At 41.3% G+C, this 16,103-nt stretch overlaps 1 protein-coding gene across 1 annotated transcript in view; it reads left to right on the forward strand.

Moving 5' to 3' along the window:
• MYLK4 (myosin light chain kinase family member 4) overlaps positions 1 to 16,103 on the forward strand; it is an 86,913-nt gene that overhangs the window by 12,904 nt on the left and 57,906 nt on the right. The window contains exon 2 of the mRNA XM_054058854.1: positions 5,503 to 5,761. Coding sequence (XP_053914829.1) covers positions 5,503 to 5,761 — 259 coding nt within the window. The remainder of the gene's footprint in view (positions 1 to 5,502; positions 5,762 to 16,103) is intronic.

The raw sequence follows: 16,103 nt of genomic DNA on the forward strand, positions 1-16,103 counted from the left end.
AAATCCTCAAAGAATGTTCATTCTTTTATTAGATTATCCAACCGTGTCTGGAGACTCATAGAATCATAGATTCACCAGGTTGGAAAAGACCTCTTGTGTCATCAAGTCCAACCATTCCTGTCTGCCACTAAACCACGGACCTTTAGGTTATCTCCTGACCTACAACAGCTGTGTCTTACAAGACAACTAAGCATATTAATAAATTCTCGTAGCCCCAAGAGAGGTTATCTCTTGACTTGAAACAGCTACATCTTACAAGACAGATTTATGTGATGAGATAATTAAACGAACAAACCAGCTGCAGCAAAACACATCAACTAATTCTCACAGAGAGATATGGATTTGATGGGTGGACAGTTTGGTGGATAAGAAACTGGTTGGATGGTTCAGACAGTAGTGGTCAACGACCTGAAGTTCACTTGGAGATCCACGACCAGTGGTGTCTCTCAGGCATCCATACTGGGACTGGTGCTGTTCAATGTCTTCATCAATGATATTGGCAGTGAGATCGAGTGCACCTTCAGCAAGTTCGCGGATGACACCAAGCTGAGTGGTGTAGTTGTCACAGTGGAAGGACGGCATGTCATCCAGAGGGACCTGGACAGGCTGGAGAGGTGTAGGACCAACTGCAAGGTCCTACACCTGGGTGGGGGCAATCCCTGATTTCAATACAGGATGAGGGATGATGTCATTTAGAGCTGCCCTGCAGAGAAGGACCTGGGAATGCTGGTCGATGAGAAGCTCAACATGCGCCAGCAATGTGTGCTTGCAGCCCAGAAGGCTGTGTCCTGGGCTGCGTCGAAAGGAGTGTGGCCAGCAGGTCGAGGGAGGTGATTCTGCCCCTCTATTCCCTGGAAGGGAAGGTCTTCCTGGAGCCTTCTCTTCTCCAGGCTGAACAACTCCAGCTCTCTCAGCCTGTCCTCATAGCAGGGGTGCCCCAGCACTTTGATATCTTCGTGGCTTTCCCAGCCCCACTGCAAGAGGAGGCAAGCGCTGCTCTCCCGCCCCTCATGGATCATCTCTGGCTTCAAGGAGAGAAGGAGAGCAAAGCCCTTTGTGGGCCCACACAGTGTTCCCTGAGGGGAGCTGCCTGCCCTGGACTCCTGCTCTTTGGCCGTGCACACTCCTCTACAACCACCTGAAAGGTTGTAGTGAGATGGATGCTGGTCTCTTCTCCCAAGTAACAAGTGATAGGACCAGAGGAAGTGGCCTCAAGTTGCACCAGGGGAGGTTTAGATGGGATATTAGGAAAAAGCTCTTCACCAAAAAGGTCATTAGGTGCTGGAACAGACTGTCGAGGGAAGCGGTTGAGTCACCATCCCTGGAGACAGTTAAAAGACAGGTAGATGAGGTGCTCAGGGATGTGGTTTAGTAGTGGACAGGTATGATTGGACTCAATGATCTCAAAGCTGTTTCTCAAACAAACAGTTCTATGATTCTAAATTCATCAGAGGCAGAGACCTGCCCGCTTTTAGTTGTGTCTGTAACCTGTTCAGCTGCTTTTATACCTTGACATAAGACTTTGAAAAATTCTATGCGCAGTATCTCCATGGTCTCTCAGGCTGCAATTCCAGGGCATGTTGTCACTGCTGGCTTTCTGGTGTGCAGGTTTTCAGCCAGTGCGCTGCCTCAGTGGGGCTATGCAGCCAGACCTGGGTAAGGAGTGGGAGAAGAGCAAGGATGCACTGGCCCTGTTCATAGAATCATTAAGGTTGGAAAAGATCTCTAAGATCATGAAGTCCAACTGCCAGTCCAACACCACCATGCCTACTCAACCATGTCCCAAAGGGCCATGTCTACACATTTTTTTAATACCTCCAGGGATGGTGACTCCACCATTCCCCTGGGCAGCCTGTTCCAGTGCTTCACCACTCTCAGTAAAGACAGTTTTTCTAATATCCATTTAAGCCTCCCAGATGCAACTTGAGGCCATTTCCTCACACCCTATTGCTTCTTACTTGTGAGAACTGACTGGCACCCATCTTGCTACAACCTTCTTTTAGGTAGTTGTAGAGGGCAATAGAGTCTCCCCTCAGCCTCCTCTTCTCTAGACTAAACAGCTCCAGTTCCCTTATCTGCTTCTCATGGGACTTGTGCTCCAGACCCTTCTCCAGCTTCATTGCCCTTCTCTGCACACGCTCCAGGACCTCAACATCCTTCTTATAGTGGGGACCCAAAGATGAACACAATGTTTGAGATGCACCCTCCTACATTGGGGTCACGCTAATCAATATTGTCAAGGTCTGTATATCTTGGGGTCAATCTGGTTGTTTGTTGAAATATGTGAAAACTTCATTCTCAGTTGAAGAGCTACCAATAATTATTTCTTTTTTAAAATAAAGACTATGCATCTTTTGTATTACAGAGAAGGTAGGACAGGTTGTATTTGAAAGAAAAGCAAAGAAAGCAGTACCATTTGCATCCTAATTTACCACATGAACTTGACCCACTGGTAATTCTTTCCACATTACATCTTGTTTTCTTTCTGAAATTATATATTTAGGTTTAATTATATACCATTACATAATCGTTCCCAGCTTGTAAAATTCAGGTCAGTGTAATGCCAAGATGTACTTGGAGGTAAACAAGTCTGGCTGCTGGCTAATGGTGCCTGTCCTCAGGCTTAAATTTTGAAAATGGATGGTTTGCAAATGGTTAGAAATAAAATTTTTATTTGAACTGAAGATGGAGTCCAAAGTACTGAGTTTTGAGCAAAGTGCTTTACAGCCCGCCATGTAAACCTAGTCCTGACTGAAGGGATTCTGATCTAAAAACAGATGGTGAAAGAAAAAGAGATTGTGTGTTCTTCTTTTTGGCTAATACCTATTTTCCTACACATTTCTATTTCTGACCAGTTTTATAAGCATTTACTGTATTGTTTATATTTTTATTGTGCAATTTTTTTTACTTTATTGTTTATCTTTTTATTGTGCACATATACTTATTTTCTGCTATTGTGCAGAAAAGGCAGAAGGACTGTAGGCATATAACCCCTGTGCATAAAGCTAGGCAAGTTCCTGTGTTTTTTGTGACGAATGTGTGGTTTCAGATTGTGTTAATGAGGATGTGGTTCATGAAACACTTTATTTTGCTTAAAGTGAGAGGTTGGCTTGCTGAAGATGACCTAGAATAAAGTATCTTCCAGGCCAAAGTTGGGGAAGGTAAATGATGAGGGGAAGGTTTTCACCCTCCTTTAGGGGAAACGGAGCTCAAGACCCCTTTGAACGTCTTTTCTTTATTTTTTCTTTTCTGTTAAATAAGGTGGAAGGCCATAGCCTCCAATCACTCAGTGGCACAGGACCAGGGCGGGATTACTTCTCTAGGACTGTGGAGGATGCACTTGGAAACATATCTTGCATGCACGTCAGTAGGTTTCTGTTGCTTAGTTTATTGTTTCAGGGGTATATTAAGGTAATAGGGGAGAGGGCAATTACATTTGGACTCAATCATAGTCTCTGCTTGGTAGCTGAGCCCAGTAATACCTTCAGGCTTGCCATCTCCTTAATATATTCCCAGCTAACTGAACCATTGGTCAGCTTGAAGGAACAACTTGTCCTTTCAGTAGGACATGTCATTCTCCTTAGATGGATGGCCACACTTGGTGATCATAACCTAGAAGATGATGTGCCTTTTCAAGAGCTGTGGAAAGCCTGAACCTACTTTCTTTTTTTACAGTCAAATCAGGTCAGAAGTAGTCTTCACAGCCACGATGCTCTAAAGCACTGTTGGATTTGAGTAGCCGGAGATGTGGGGGCAGCGGGAGGGCATCTGAAAATATCAGCTATTCATTCTGACAGCTTTGGATTATGTTCCTTTACCCCTTGGAGAGTAGATTGAAGAATCTGTTAAATAATGGCTCAAAGGTTAGGCTCGTCCCTTGTTGTATGCCACCTGCAATTATCAGTGAGTTTAGGAAAACTCAAGAACCCTGCTCTGGAGCAACAAGGGGAATAAATCTCATAAAGCGTCCTTTCACGTGAAGGGGATGGAAAGGGATGTCAGAGCCATGAGACATGGTGGCAGAGGCTAGAGGTAGCAGACCTGGCGTTTTTGCATAAGAGGTGCATGACTTCGGATGATGAATGTCTTACATGAATGTCCCACGCTGGTGTCCCTGCATCTCACATATTAACAGTGTGCTCTAGAGCTGTAATAACATAGTAGCAGGAATCTCTCTGGAAGGCTCATTTGCAAGTTGCAAGCTTGCACTGTCCTTTGCAATCTATCAGCTATAAATGACACCAGTAGCACACCACCTCCTGTGTCACACGTGGCATCTTTCACAACTGGGAAGAGTTTGAAGGGCTAAGTATGGGCAGTACCGTTAATTGATGTAGGCATACATTTAATCTGTTGCTTGTGCACAGGTATGGGGTCAAAACACAGTGAAGAATATTTTCTGTTGGAAGGCGTTTGAGTAAAAATAACTGATTTAATGGTACCTGAAATTAACTGATTTAATTGTACACTGAAAGCTGTTTCTCTGTGACTGTAAGGTTGTGTATACATTCTTAACTGCACCATATAGTTTACAGTATTTATGCAGGCTAAAATGAAAACCATGAGCTGTGTAATGAGATTGACCAGATTCAGCTTTCTAGATCTAAAGTGTTAGTGCAGTGAAGGAAAGGTTGCAATAATAACAACAATGAAAATATTTTTGTCCTCTAGTTCCTGGGACTACACGGAGTTGCTAAGTGAAATTTTAGAGTAGTTTCTCTTACTCTTTTTAAATCAGTTGTGCAAAAAGGGCGTATTTGCCAAGTGTAACCAAGTGATTACACACACCACCTTGCTGTGGAATAAAAGCACTTGTACAGAGAATTAATCAAAACTAACTGCTTGACTTGTAGTAACTTTTCCAGCCAATCTTACCATTAGACAAGTTTCAATGATTCTATATTATAGAATTATTAGGCACATAATGAGGGCCTATAGGGAGAAGGAACACAGCTGAGGACTGTGCTATTCTGCAGTCTTCAACATTGGGCCCAAAATCATTACCATTCTGGCAATTAACTATTTTCATAGTATAAGACAGTGGGAAGAGAGGGAAGGACAGTGTTCAGGCCTAAACCGCTCTGTATAATGTCAGAAAACTTAATTGACTTAATAACACAGTCCTCACATATCAACTTGCTGGAACTGCAACAGGGGGAAAGAGGACACATTGAGGAACAAGGGTCCACTGAAGTGCTTAAAAAGTAGGCAGTGACCAGTAAGCAAGTTCTGCAAGCAACAGCAATATATATTGATTTGATACAGCTAAATGGTTTCCATGAACAATTTAAATTGTGTTGGTCTTGTAGGCTGCTTGATTTATCTGGTGATGAAAGTAGATGAATAGGTAGAACAGCAGCTACTGCTGTTAACTGTATTTGTGTCTTGGTTCAGAAAGTACAAGGAGAGACTTGAAATATAAAATACTGCAACAACAGCAGTTTTCTAAGCTGAAATGCATGAATAACATTGATGCTTCTTATTTGTCTTTCTTTTGTACAGCCAAGAAGGAGGAGAAATCAGAAGTTACGAGTATTCACTGGTTTGCGAATCTAAGGTGGAGAGGAAAACAGACAGTAGATTAACTGGGCATAGTATGACGCTATTTAAGATTAACAGGCTGGAAGAGATCAATAGACGATACAACAGCAACAGACTGGAGAAAACAGCCTTTTTTCAGAGCATGGAAAGAGTGGAGAGGACTAGAAGCTTTCAGGAAGAAGAATTCAGTGAATCAGATCCTGGAACAGAAGATGAAAAGGTATCTAACTAACTGCATACTTAATTATGTCTTCCCAAAGCACTGTCCTTTTCTTCTTTCAGCTAGTTAAAGAATGTTTTTCCCAGTGCAGCTGAATTTTTCATTATCTCCTGTGAAAATGTATTGCAGCTGTGAAAGACTCATCAGAATCTCTTTATCTTCTGGATTCATTGAAGCAAGCACGTGTGTTTTTATTCTGGGGTTTATTTACAGCTGGACTTCTATTCAGAAATTGTAAAGTTGTGTGGTTCTGCAGCTCTTCAAAATCAGAAAATAAACATGGATTCTATTGGATTCATGTTTTGAAAGCATTTGTTCTACCTAACAGCTCTGGAGTTAGTGGGAACTGAATGAATACCAGGGAAAGAGCACATTTCCCAGAGGAACTAAGGCAGCTTTGTCCTTTGCTCCCCACTGACACTGGCTGAACAGGGCATGGTTACATGCTGCATGCCTGGCTTGCAGGTCCAAATGTTTGTCTGGTGTATGTCTGTGCCACCGCTGTCTCCTGTAAGTACGGTCCTGGGCATCATAGTATGGGGTCTCTACCAGGAAATGACTCAGTGATAAGCTCAAATGTGTTTAGAAATAGTAACACATTTCCTTGTATCATGCTTTTTTCTATGGGATACTCTAGAGGAACCAGTATTTCTAGACAAGAACTAAGAAAACATGCTTGCAATGGGCAACAAAAAATTAATTTTACATACCAGTTTGTGAAAAGATTTGTACTGAGGCTGTTTGTTTGTGTGCTGATTGTGCTGATATGGTAGAACAGTTTTTCAAGTGTTCTGAGTACTTTTTCATTCAGATGATACCCTGGAGTAGTGGTGTAAAGTATATTTCATGATGTTTTCATTTGTATTCACAACTCAAGAAGTTGATTTCCTAATCTGCTGGGCCACTTTTGTACAAAATTATTCCAGTCTTTAGTGAGTCACTACAAGTTTTGCTTTCTAGAGAAAGAAAATTATCTGTATATTAAAGCTAACAATGGATGTTTCGTATAAATAGAATGTGTGTATTTTAGAGTGTTTCATTTAGTGTTACAGTGAAAATGAGAATTAAAAAAAATAAATATGGGTGGTTTGGGTTTGGAGGCTGGTTTTCACTCTTTTTAGATAGTTTTCTTCAAGTGTGAAAACCACAACTTGCATGGGTGAGAAGGTGAAAACTGCTGTTTCTGCCATGCAGCTCTTCCTCTATGTGTTGTCAGATTAGGATAAAGAAAAGGTGATGTGAGCTGCTTTGCCTGTGTCGTTGTATCTTATTTTGATGATGAATTGCAGATAGTAGCTCAGGTGGAGGGATTTTTTCCACACTCTTTGCTGCAACATCTCTAGCCCGTTGCCTTGATGTTTGCTTCTTCAGTCTAATGGTTGGAACCAGCTCTTTGTTAAGGGCACTGTAAGAAAAGGCAAGGGAGAGTTTGAAGCTGCAGTAGGGGAGAAAGGAATACGTTTAGAAGATGAACAGGTGGTGACTAGTTGCAAGCTGGAGAAGTAACTCTGCATTCCCATTTTAGCTCATCAGTCTCCTGGGGACAAGACTTCAAAGGTGAAAGGCTGAGCTCTGGTAATATACCTCACTGGAGTGGGGTTTCCAGATACATAAACATTAGTTATATTTCTCCTGAGCTTTTACAGGCTTAGAAGTTAATTTTAAAACTGAACTTCCACACAATTTTTTTAGGAGTTTCTCAATGGGATGCAGAATTAGGCCTTAGCTGTTCTGTTAATGTTGATGAAAGGAAAACCAAGACCTTCCTTTGAGAGTTCTGGGCTTGGTCTGCTTGCCTGACAGGCAGTTTTATTGTACTGATCAGGAAAGGAAGGAAAGAAGATTATGCTGGCAGAAAATACAGTAATCTTTGCTCAGGTGTGTGCATTTACATGTGTATGCTTGTGGGCATATGTATGTCATTTCTGGGGATGAAATCCTGCTCACTTTGAAAGAAGTAACGAAACATCCATTCATTTCAATGGCAGTGGCTTACAACTCAAGAGATTATCTAGAAAAGAGGGGTCAAAGCGTGGGGAAATAATGCTGTCTGAAAATAATTGACTATAATTAAAGATGAAAACAACCGTCTTCCTTAACTATTTTTCTAGATCTATTTTTTATTAAATAAGCAAACACAATTTTCCTCTTTCAGTACAGTATATTCTTGTGAGAACAAAAACCTAGAAAAAAGACTTTCAGAACCATTAAAATGCAACTATGGAAAGCAAATCCAGTAAATGCTGACCATCAGTCATGAATAATGACTTCACACTGTAATGTTTATCTTAGTGCTGTGCACAAGCTATAGTATTGCTGTCCTCTAGATGGCACTGTTGGCCACATCAGCTCTCCACCAGGACCACTCTTCTCTTGGAGAGGATGACTCAAAATAACTCATCACAAAACCTGTCTTCCGTATATTTTGTTCAGAATGTCCTCTTGCCCCACATTTGTACAGTTAGCACCTTACATCTTTGTATCTTGGCTAAGTTCTGTCTTCAGAGATGAACACACAGTTTACATTAAAAAATGTAAGATGTTTTCGTTAAGAGGAGTTTTCATATGTGAGAACCAGATTAAAAAATAGAATAAAAATCCAGATCTGTCCTTGACACATTGCACTGAACAGCCATGACAAGAGGTTGTGCTGATCCAAGGGAGGGATGTCATAGGGTAGGAACAATTGGGTGTAAGAAGGTGAGACCACCTCTTTTGACAACAGCACCAGTTTATTTATGCAATTATTATTGATTGTGAAACTATCACGTAATTTACCCAGCTGCATTAGCTCTCAATGAGTTCCACACTCCTCACCTAGACTCATTCTGATGACCCAGCCAAAGCTGCAAGCTGCTGGTCAACAAACCTGCAGTCTCTTCCTGCTGGCTCTTACCTGTTTAACAATGGGAGTGAGAATGCAATTCAAATTGTTTGATTTTTAATTGCTGTCTGAAATTAGGGCTGCTGGCAGCCCCTCTTCCGAAGCAGCCCAGAGTATGGTTGGCCTTCTGGGCTGTGAGCACACGTTGCTGGCTCATGTCCAGCTTTTCATCCACCAGTACGCCCAAGTCCTTCTTGGCAGAGCTGTTCTCAATTCCTTCTTCCCCCAGCCTGTATTAATACAGGGAATTGCCCCACTCCACAAGCAGGATCTTGCATTTGGCTTTGTTGAACTTTATGAGTTTGTGTGCCCCCACCTCACAAGCTGTCAGGTCCCTCTGGATGGCATCCTGTCCCCTCAAGCGTGTCAACCATGCCACACGGCTTAGTGTTGTCAGCAAACTTGCTGAGGGTGCACTCAATTCCACTGTCCGCGTCAATGACAAAGGTGTTAAACAGCACCAGACACAATACTGACCCCTTGAGGGACCACCACTCATCACTAGTCTCCACTTGGGCATTGAACCATTGACTGCAGCTCTTTGAGTGTGAACATCCAACCAAATCCTTCTCCACTGAGTGATCCATCCATCAAATCCACGTGTCTCCAGTTCAGAGACAGGGATGTTGTGCGGGACAGTATCAAATGCTTTGCACAAGTCCAAGTAAATGATGTCAGTTGCTCTTCCTTTATCCATCAACTATGTATCCCTGTACTGGAAGGCCACCAAATTTGTCAGGCATGATTTGCCCTTTGTAAAGCTATGTTGGCTGTTACCAGTCACTCCTTATTTTCCATGTGCCTTAGCATAGTTTCCAGGAAGATCTGCTCCATGATCTTGGGAGGCACAGAGGCAAGACTGACTACCCTGTGGTTCCCCAGCTCTTCCTTATTTCCCTTTTTAAAAATCTGAGTTACGGTTACCCTTTTCCAGTCAGTGGGAACTTCGCCAGACTGTCACAACTTATCAAATGTGATTGATAGTGAATAGCAACTTCATCTGCCAGTTCCCTCAGGACCCGTGGATGCATCTCATCAGGTCCTTTGGACTTATGCACCTTTGAGTTCCTTAGATGCTCTCAAACATGATCTTTTCCTACAGTGGGCAGTTCTTCGATTTCCCAGTCCCTGCCCTTGCCTTCTGTGACTTGGGCAGTGTGGTTAGAGCCCATGCCAGTGAGGACTAAGGCAAAAAAGTTTTGAGTACCTCAGCCTTCTCCATATCCCAGGTAACTAGGTCATCCATTTCCATCTGGAGAGGGCCCACATTTTCCCTAGTTTTCCTTTCATCACCAATGTACCTATAGAAGCTTTTCTTGTTGCCCTTGATGTCCTTGGCCAGATTTAATTCTGTTAGGGCTTTAGCTTTCCTAATCTGATCTCTGGCTGCTCAGACAATTTCTCTGTATTGCTCCCAGAGTATCTGTCCTTGCTTACACCTTCTGTAGGCTTCTTTTCTGTGTTTGAGTTGGTCCAGGAGCTCCTTGTTCATTCATGCAGGCCTCTTGTCATTTTTGCCTGACCTCATCTTTGCTGGGATGCATCACTCCTGAGCTTGAAGGAGGTGATCCTTGAATATTAACCAGCTTTCTTGGGCCCCTCTTCCTTCAGGGCTTCATCCCTTGGTATTCTACCAAGTAGATCCCTGAAGAGGCAAAAATCTCTCTCGAAGTCCGAGACAGTGAGCTTGTTGTGTACCCTCTTCACTGCCTTCTGCACCCTTTTCTCTGTCTTAAACTTCATAATTTCACAATCTCTGCAGCCAAAGCTTCTCTTGAGCTTCACATTCCCTGCCAGCCCTTCCTGTTGGTGAGAACAAGATTCAGTGTAGTACCTCTCCTCATTGGCTCCATTGTCACTTAGAGAAAGAAGTTATCATCAATGCATTAAGTCTCACATCATGCGGTTGAAATCATTGGGCACATCCATCCTTTGGATCAAGGACCTGATGGCTGGCAGGTGAGCAGATGCTGGATATGAGATGCAGAGACAGCTGGGACCCTCTTCTGCATGGTGTTGCTTTCGATATGGGAGCAACGTAGATAGACTGCAACCATGGGAACAGAAGGGACTGCAGAGAGTAAAGCCTTGGCATTTAAAATTGACCTTCCTGTGCATGTGCACCATAATACTTTTTAAGTAATTGTCTTGAATTTTGCTCTTTGGGTGTTTTTTTCCTGTTTCTTGCCTATTAAAAAGGAAAAAAGATCACCAGTGGCCTGAACAGCAAAGGTATTTTTGCTCTCGTTTAAGTAGTTCTGGGATGTCGGAGTAATTGCCTTTCAAGTCTGTGCAATACACATCTCGGGTAGATCCTTACACCTGTTTCACACTTGTCAGTAGGCCATCACTTCTTTTCCTTATAGGTTCAGGGAATGCGCTGAAGCGTGAGATGGGATCCTGCTGCGTGTCTGAACCTTGTCTAGCTAGGTGGTACTCATAGAACTGGGGAAGATTTTAAGAGTGCCTGCCAAATTGCATCTACTAGAGCAGGAGAACTAAGATAATCAGTTGATTAAAAGGGATGTATCTACCCTTGCAAAGAAATGCTGCTTGGATTGCAGGAAATTTCTGCATTTTGGCTTCATATATCTGGCACACCTTGTGGACTGTGTTAACCTGTGGAAGAAAGAAAGAGATCTCTGCATCTGGAAATGCACAGGTAGCAAATTTACTTTTAATAAGTTAGATTTATTTCCCTGGCCAGTATCAATATTGTTTAACGAGATGAATGCTGCTTGTGTTCGGATGTAGCCAGTTAAAGTTACCTATTCCTTCATGGAGCGGTGCACATTCATCTCTTTTTTGAGAGTCTGTCGGGCAGTAATGCCTGGACAGTTTATATGCTTTTCAGGAAGACGCATCTCTCCTCTTGCTGTCTTAGTGCTTTGTCATGCCGTTAAAACGTAATTCCTCTAGTGACCTCTACTGGGAGCAGTACAAAGGACTGCCCTAAGGTTACACCCCTCTTTCACAACGCAGGGAGCAAGGTTGCAAGCCCTTCTTGTTGTGGGACTCGGAGATGCCCAGTAAGGTTCATGCTCATTATTTTCCTGTTGTCAAGTGAACCCAGCATTATCTCCCCAAAGACGTAACTTCACTAGTTATTAGATCACTGGATATTGCAGTCAAAGATAGTACATATGTTTGCAGTGATTTCCTGGAAAACAATACTGTGCAGTGATGACCCATCATGTTTTAACTCAATTTTAGAAGAATTCCTGAGAGGAAACATTGCTTAAACAAAAGAAATAGCTGAGTTTGGAAAGGCAAAAAGGAAGACAGTTGTTTTAAAATAGCTCCAAGTATATAGATTGCCAGGATGCTTAAGTTTTTTGTTAGTTTGCTGAAAATGAAATTTTTCATTCTTTCTGTGAAGAGATCCACTTGCAGAATCTCAAAAGTGATTTCATGTCAAAGTTTAAAGATCTGAAAAGTTTGCAACCTCACACTTGCATATTCTTCTAGTTCTATTAGCCAAAAAAGCCATGTCCTAGTGTGAATATATAACAGAATTTTCCACATTTTGTGTGAAGAGCTCACAGGACAGTGATAAGGAGAATAATTGAAATGTCACTACACATATCAGCACTCCAGATTAATGAGGTTCACAAAGAAATTGAAGAAAAAAAAAAAAAGCGTAGAATTCTTTGTATACTTGTCCATGATGACCTAAGAAGCTCATTATAAGAATGTCCTTTAATTCATCAGAAAAATTCTTTTGGAAATATATACTAATATATTTCTCAGTAAAAGCAAACCAGCCATATATTATGAAGGTTTATTCTGCTGTTTCCATTTATACTGATTCTAGTTCTATGGCATACATCCACTTCTATGACATATATCCACAGATAAAGGAAGGAAAAATTAATGAGACACTCAGAAAATAAAAACACATCAGAAATGGCTTTTTCCATGTTGTTAATTAATTTGGTAGTCCAGTTACTAAATGATAATTCCTTTTTGAACATTCACTTTAAGTATTGATCTTTAAGTCCATTCTTTAATCAACTTGATAGAAGATGAAGAGCTATATACATACCATAGTATCAAGGAGAAAGTTGTCCCTGATATGCAGCTCTCTTGAATTAGAAGTTCAGTCGCATTAAATTACTGAAACCGCTAACAGAGTAGAATAGTGCATTTCATGGAGGACAGTCAAATGAGAGTGGTAAAGAGAAGATAATTAACAGGTATATAAAGAGCATACTAGTGCTGTGTCCTTTGTAGAAAGTGATTTCTGTAGATTCACTGGCAAATTAAAAAAAGTCAAGTCTGTGGTTGGATGTTTGCATTTTGTCTCTGCTGCAGTCTGAAGCTGTTACTGCACTCACAGAAGACCTTGAAAAAAGATATACTTCTTTGTTTATACTAGCTCACTACAATTTTGCATTTTTTCATGCGTGAATTATGGTTTGTAAGGAAAATGAATTTCATTTCGTTCCACTGTCTTATTTTTATTGAACTTCTACTGTTTTGCCACTGTCAATATATTTTCCAGTTTTTTAAGACCTAAGGCCAGTGTATTAAATGATATTTTTTTAGCAAGAGAGCTGTACCCTTTGCATTGTGAAGAAAACAGATTTTAAAATACCCTCTGTTAAGACTCTCAAATATTGTTTTCTACTTTGCTAAAGTATTTTTTCCTGAATTTTGCATAAGTCAGTGACTGTCAGAGCTTTTTGCCAGTTTTGTTGCACACTGTGAACCTACTTTTGAAATTCAGAGTGGTAACGTGTAAGACATTTGTTTTTTGATTGCTCCACATATAAATTACATTTATTCTTTTGAATTAAAAGGTCTCTCATGAAATGCAATTTTCCCAGGTGATCTCATAAGTCATCATACATGGAAAGGTGTTATGGCCTCAGAAGTATTTCAAAAGCAGGGCAAACTTCCTTGCCAGAGACTGGCAGTAGGGCTGTGTTCATGCAGCGACTCCTGGATAATCTGAATCCTTAGCTTTCGAAGGAAATGAGCCAACAGCAGCCTGAGAACTAGGATTGCTCTGTCATCTCAGGACCCTATGGCATGTCCATTCTAGACTTACCATTCTCCCTCTCTTTCTAGAGAAATATTATTGTCAACTACAAGTGAACCATTCCTAGAACTCCCTTGTTCCTGTGCATGCTGATATATATCCTGTAGCTTTCAGACCTGTGAAGGTTTGGACACATGGCTGGTGTGATCAGAACAGCTGGTGATCTCTACCAGGGTTCATATTTGAGAATGGTACTTCCTTCAAATCCCAAAATGAGGAAAGAAGAGGGATGGAATCTGAAGAGCTCTGTGATTCTTGGTCACTTTTCTGTGGTTTTGGAGAAAATATGAGTTTGGCCTCTTGAAGGAGTGTGAGGAACAGTGCTACCCTTTAGTCCTGGAGCTCCTTCCTCAAAGAAGCATTAATTGAGAAAGAAAACTTAGTGCTACAACAGGTAGCTTTCAGTAAATGCATTTTCTTTCTGTATGTGATACTACAGCAGAATACTACTGCCAGTGGTGGGCAACTGTATTTTTGGTAGGCTTGTGTCTGTTCAAGAGCCTTTGGTAGTAACTCCGTGTTATTGTGAGCAAGCAGAGACCCTAACTGAGATTGAGAGAGAGCCATAGTACAGATCAGATCCACTAAATAGAATTAATTGTCTGAACACCTGGATAGGGGAGAAGTAGAATGAGAAACAGATACAGAGGTGGATGAAGAGCCTCCTCAGGTCATGCTTGCAGACAGTAATATCCCTACAGAGACGTCTGTAATATGGAAATGAAACTGCTGACTTTCTGTCTAGTATCCTCTTTACATAGCTATATGCCAAGATCTGAGGAAGGGCATGCCTCTGAAGCCTTAGCCTGCTGCATCTCAGACATTTAATGAATGCTGATTGCTTTGCAAAGGTCCTGCATTTAGTCCAGGATCTGAAAGGTCAAAAATCAGTAGCAGCTTCTAGGTGTTTTCTTTGTTTTTCTGGTGTTCATTTGCATGCAATTCCCTCTTTCCTCCCCCAGTTCATTGTCCTTGGCTTAGATCCTATGAATACCATGGTGAGAGGTTTATCATAACCTTTGGAATACATCACTGTTAATACATATGAAAATCAGAGCAGTTTTGATACAGCAAACGCACAGATATTTATTTCAGTGTAAAAAGTGTTTAATCTTGTCTGTCTTCCCTCAAAAACTCCTCTTTGACCTTAGATGCGTGGCTGAGCAAAGAAATCTTTTGGCTGTGATCATTCAAAGGTGTCTTGTTACAGGTCACCTACCCAGCCAATTTGTAATATACACGGAGGTCCAGGGAGATACAGCCAGACCGTCCCTGTGACCTTTCTCTTCTGGCACCCTTGTGCAGTGTCCGGTGGACACGTTTAGCAGAAGTCACGATGCAGTAAAAGTGACTTTCCAGTGCTGAGTGTAGTGTGAGAATTCCAAACAAGGGCTCTTGCACAGGAGAGGTCACATTTCTGTCACCTCCAACAGCAACTTGATGTGTAATGAACCATTTGAGAAGTTGAGGAACTTCATTTTTCCCCTAATACGGACAATCTGACATAATTCCTGGTGTTTGGTCTTTTTGTGTTTGCTGTAAAGGGTTTATTTTTCACTACCAAGTTAAACAAATCCCTTGTTTGCTTATATTGAAAACAGAACAGTTTGTTAGGCGTGCATTGTATGGTATATAAGGGAGGATTTTTTTCAAGTATTATGTAGTCAGGTACTTCTAAGTGCTTGATTGACATTTTCAAATGAAATTCCTGAGATAAATGAAAATCGGACTCTATAATAGCACTTCATGCTAAAGAAAGCACACAGGATGTTGTTGTAATGCACATGAAGGTACTTATTATTGATACTAAAAAGAGAAGAGAGAGTATTTTTCCATAGCTTCCTGCTTTCAAGGATGACTAAGCAGACATACTGGTACACAAGATCTCCCTAAGTCCATGCCTGGATGAAACAATGATGGAGTAGATATGTGGGCAGATAAGTTTATTTTCAGCTATGTCCTTATCTAGTTATGACCCTGTCTAGTTGACCTCGTGTTTTAAATAGTGACTATAGCTGAAAACAGTAGGAGAAAATTACAGTGTTTTAGCTTAACTGTTGGCAGTGAGACATCAAGATGCAGGATGATTTTCTGCTGACCTTTGATGATGCCACAGCCCTTAATATCATCATTAATTTTAAAGGACATGTTTAACAAGAGAATTGTTGCTTTTGTTAAACCAAACACTTTCTGCTGTAGTTCTGAAATTTGTGGTAGGTAGACCCAAATTTGGTCGTTCTAAATCTGGAGAAATTGCCTAAAGCCTCTTGGTTCTGCATGTTTTAGAGCATCCCAAAGGCATCTTAGGTCTCCTATTTATACCTACCCTATGTATTTCTTCCAACTCCTTTGTTAACAGGGCTTTAATATGGTTTCATAAGAAACCTATTCTATTCTATAAGAACAGAAATGTA

This window comes from Cuculus canorus, chromosome 2 (genome assembly GCF_017976375.1).
Source record: "Cuculus canorus isolate bCucCan1 chromosome 2, bCucCan1.pri, whole genome shotgun sequence".
NCBI lineage: Eukaryota > Metazoa > Chordata > Aves > Cuculiformes > Cuculidae > Cuculus > Cuculus canorus.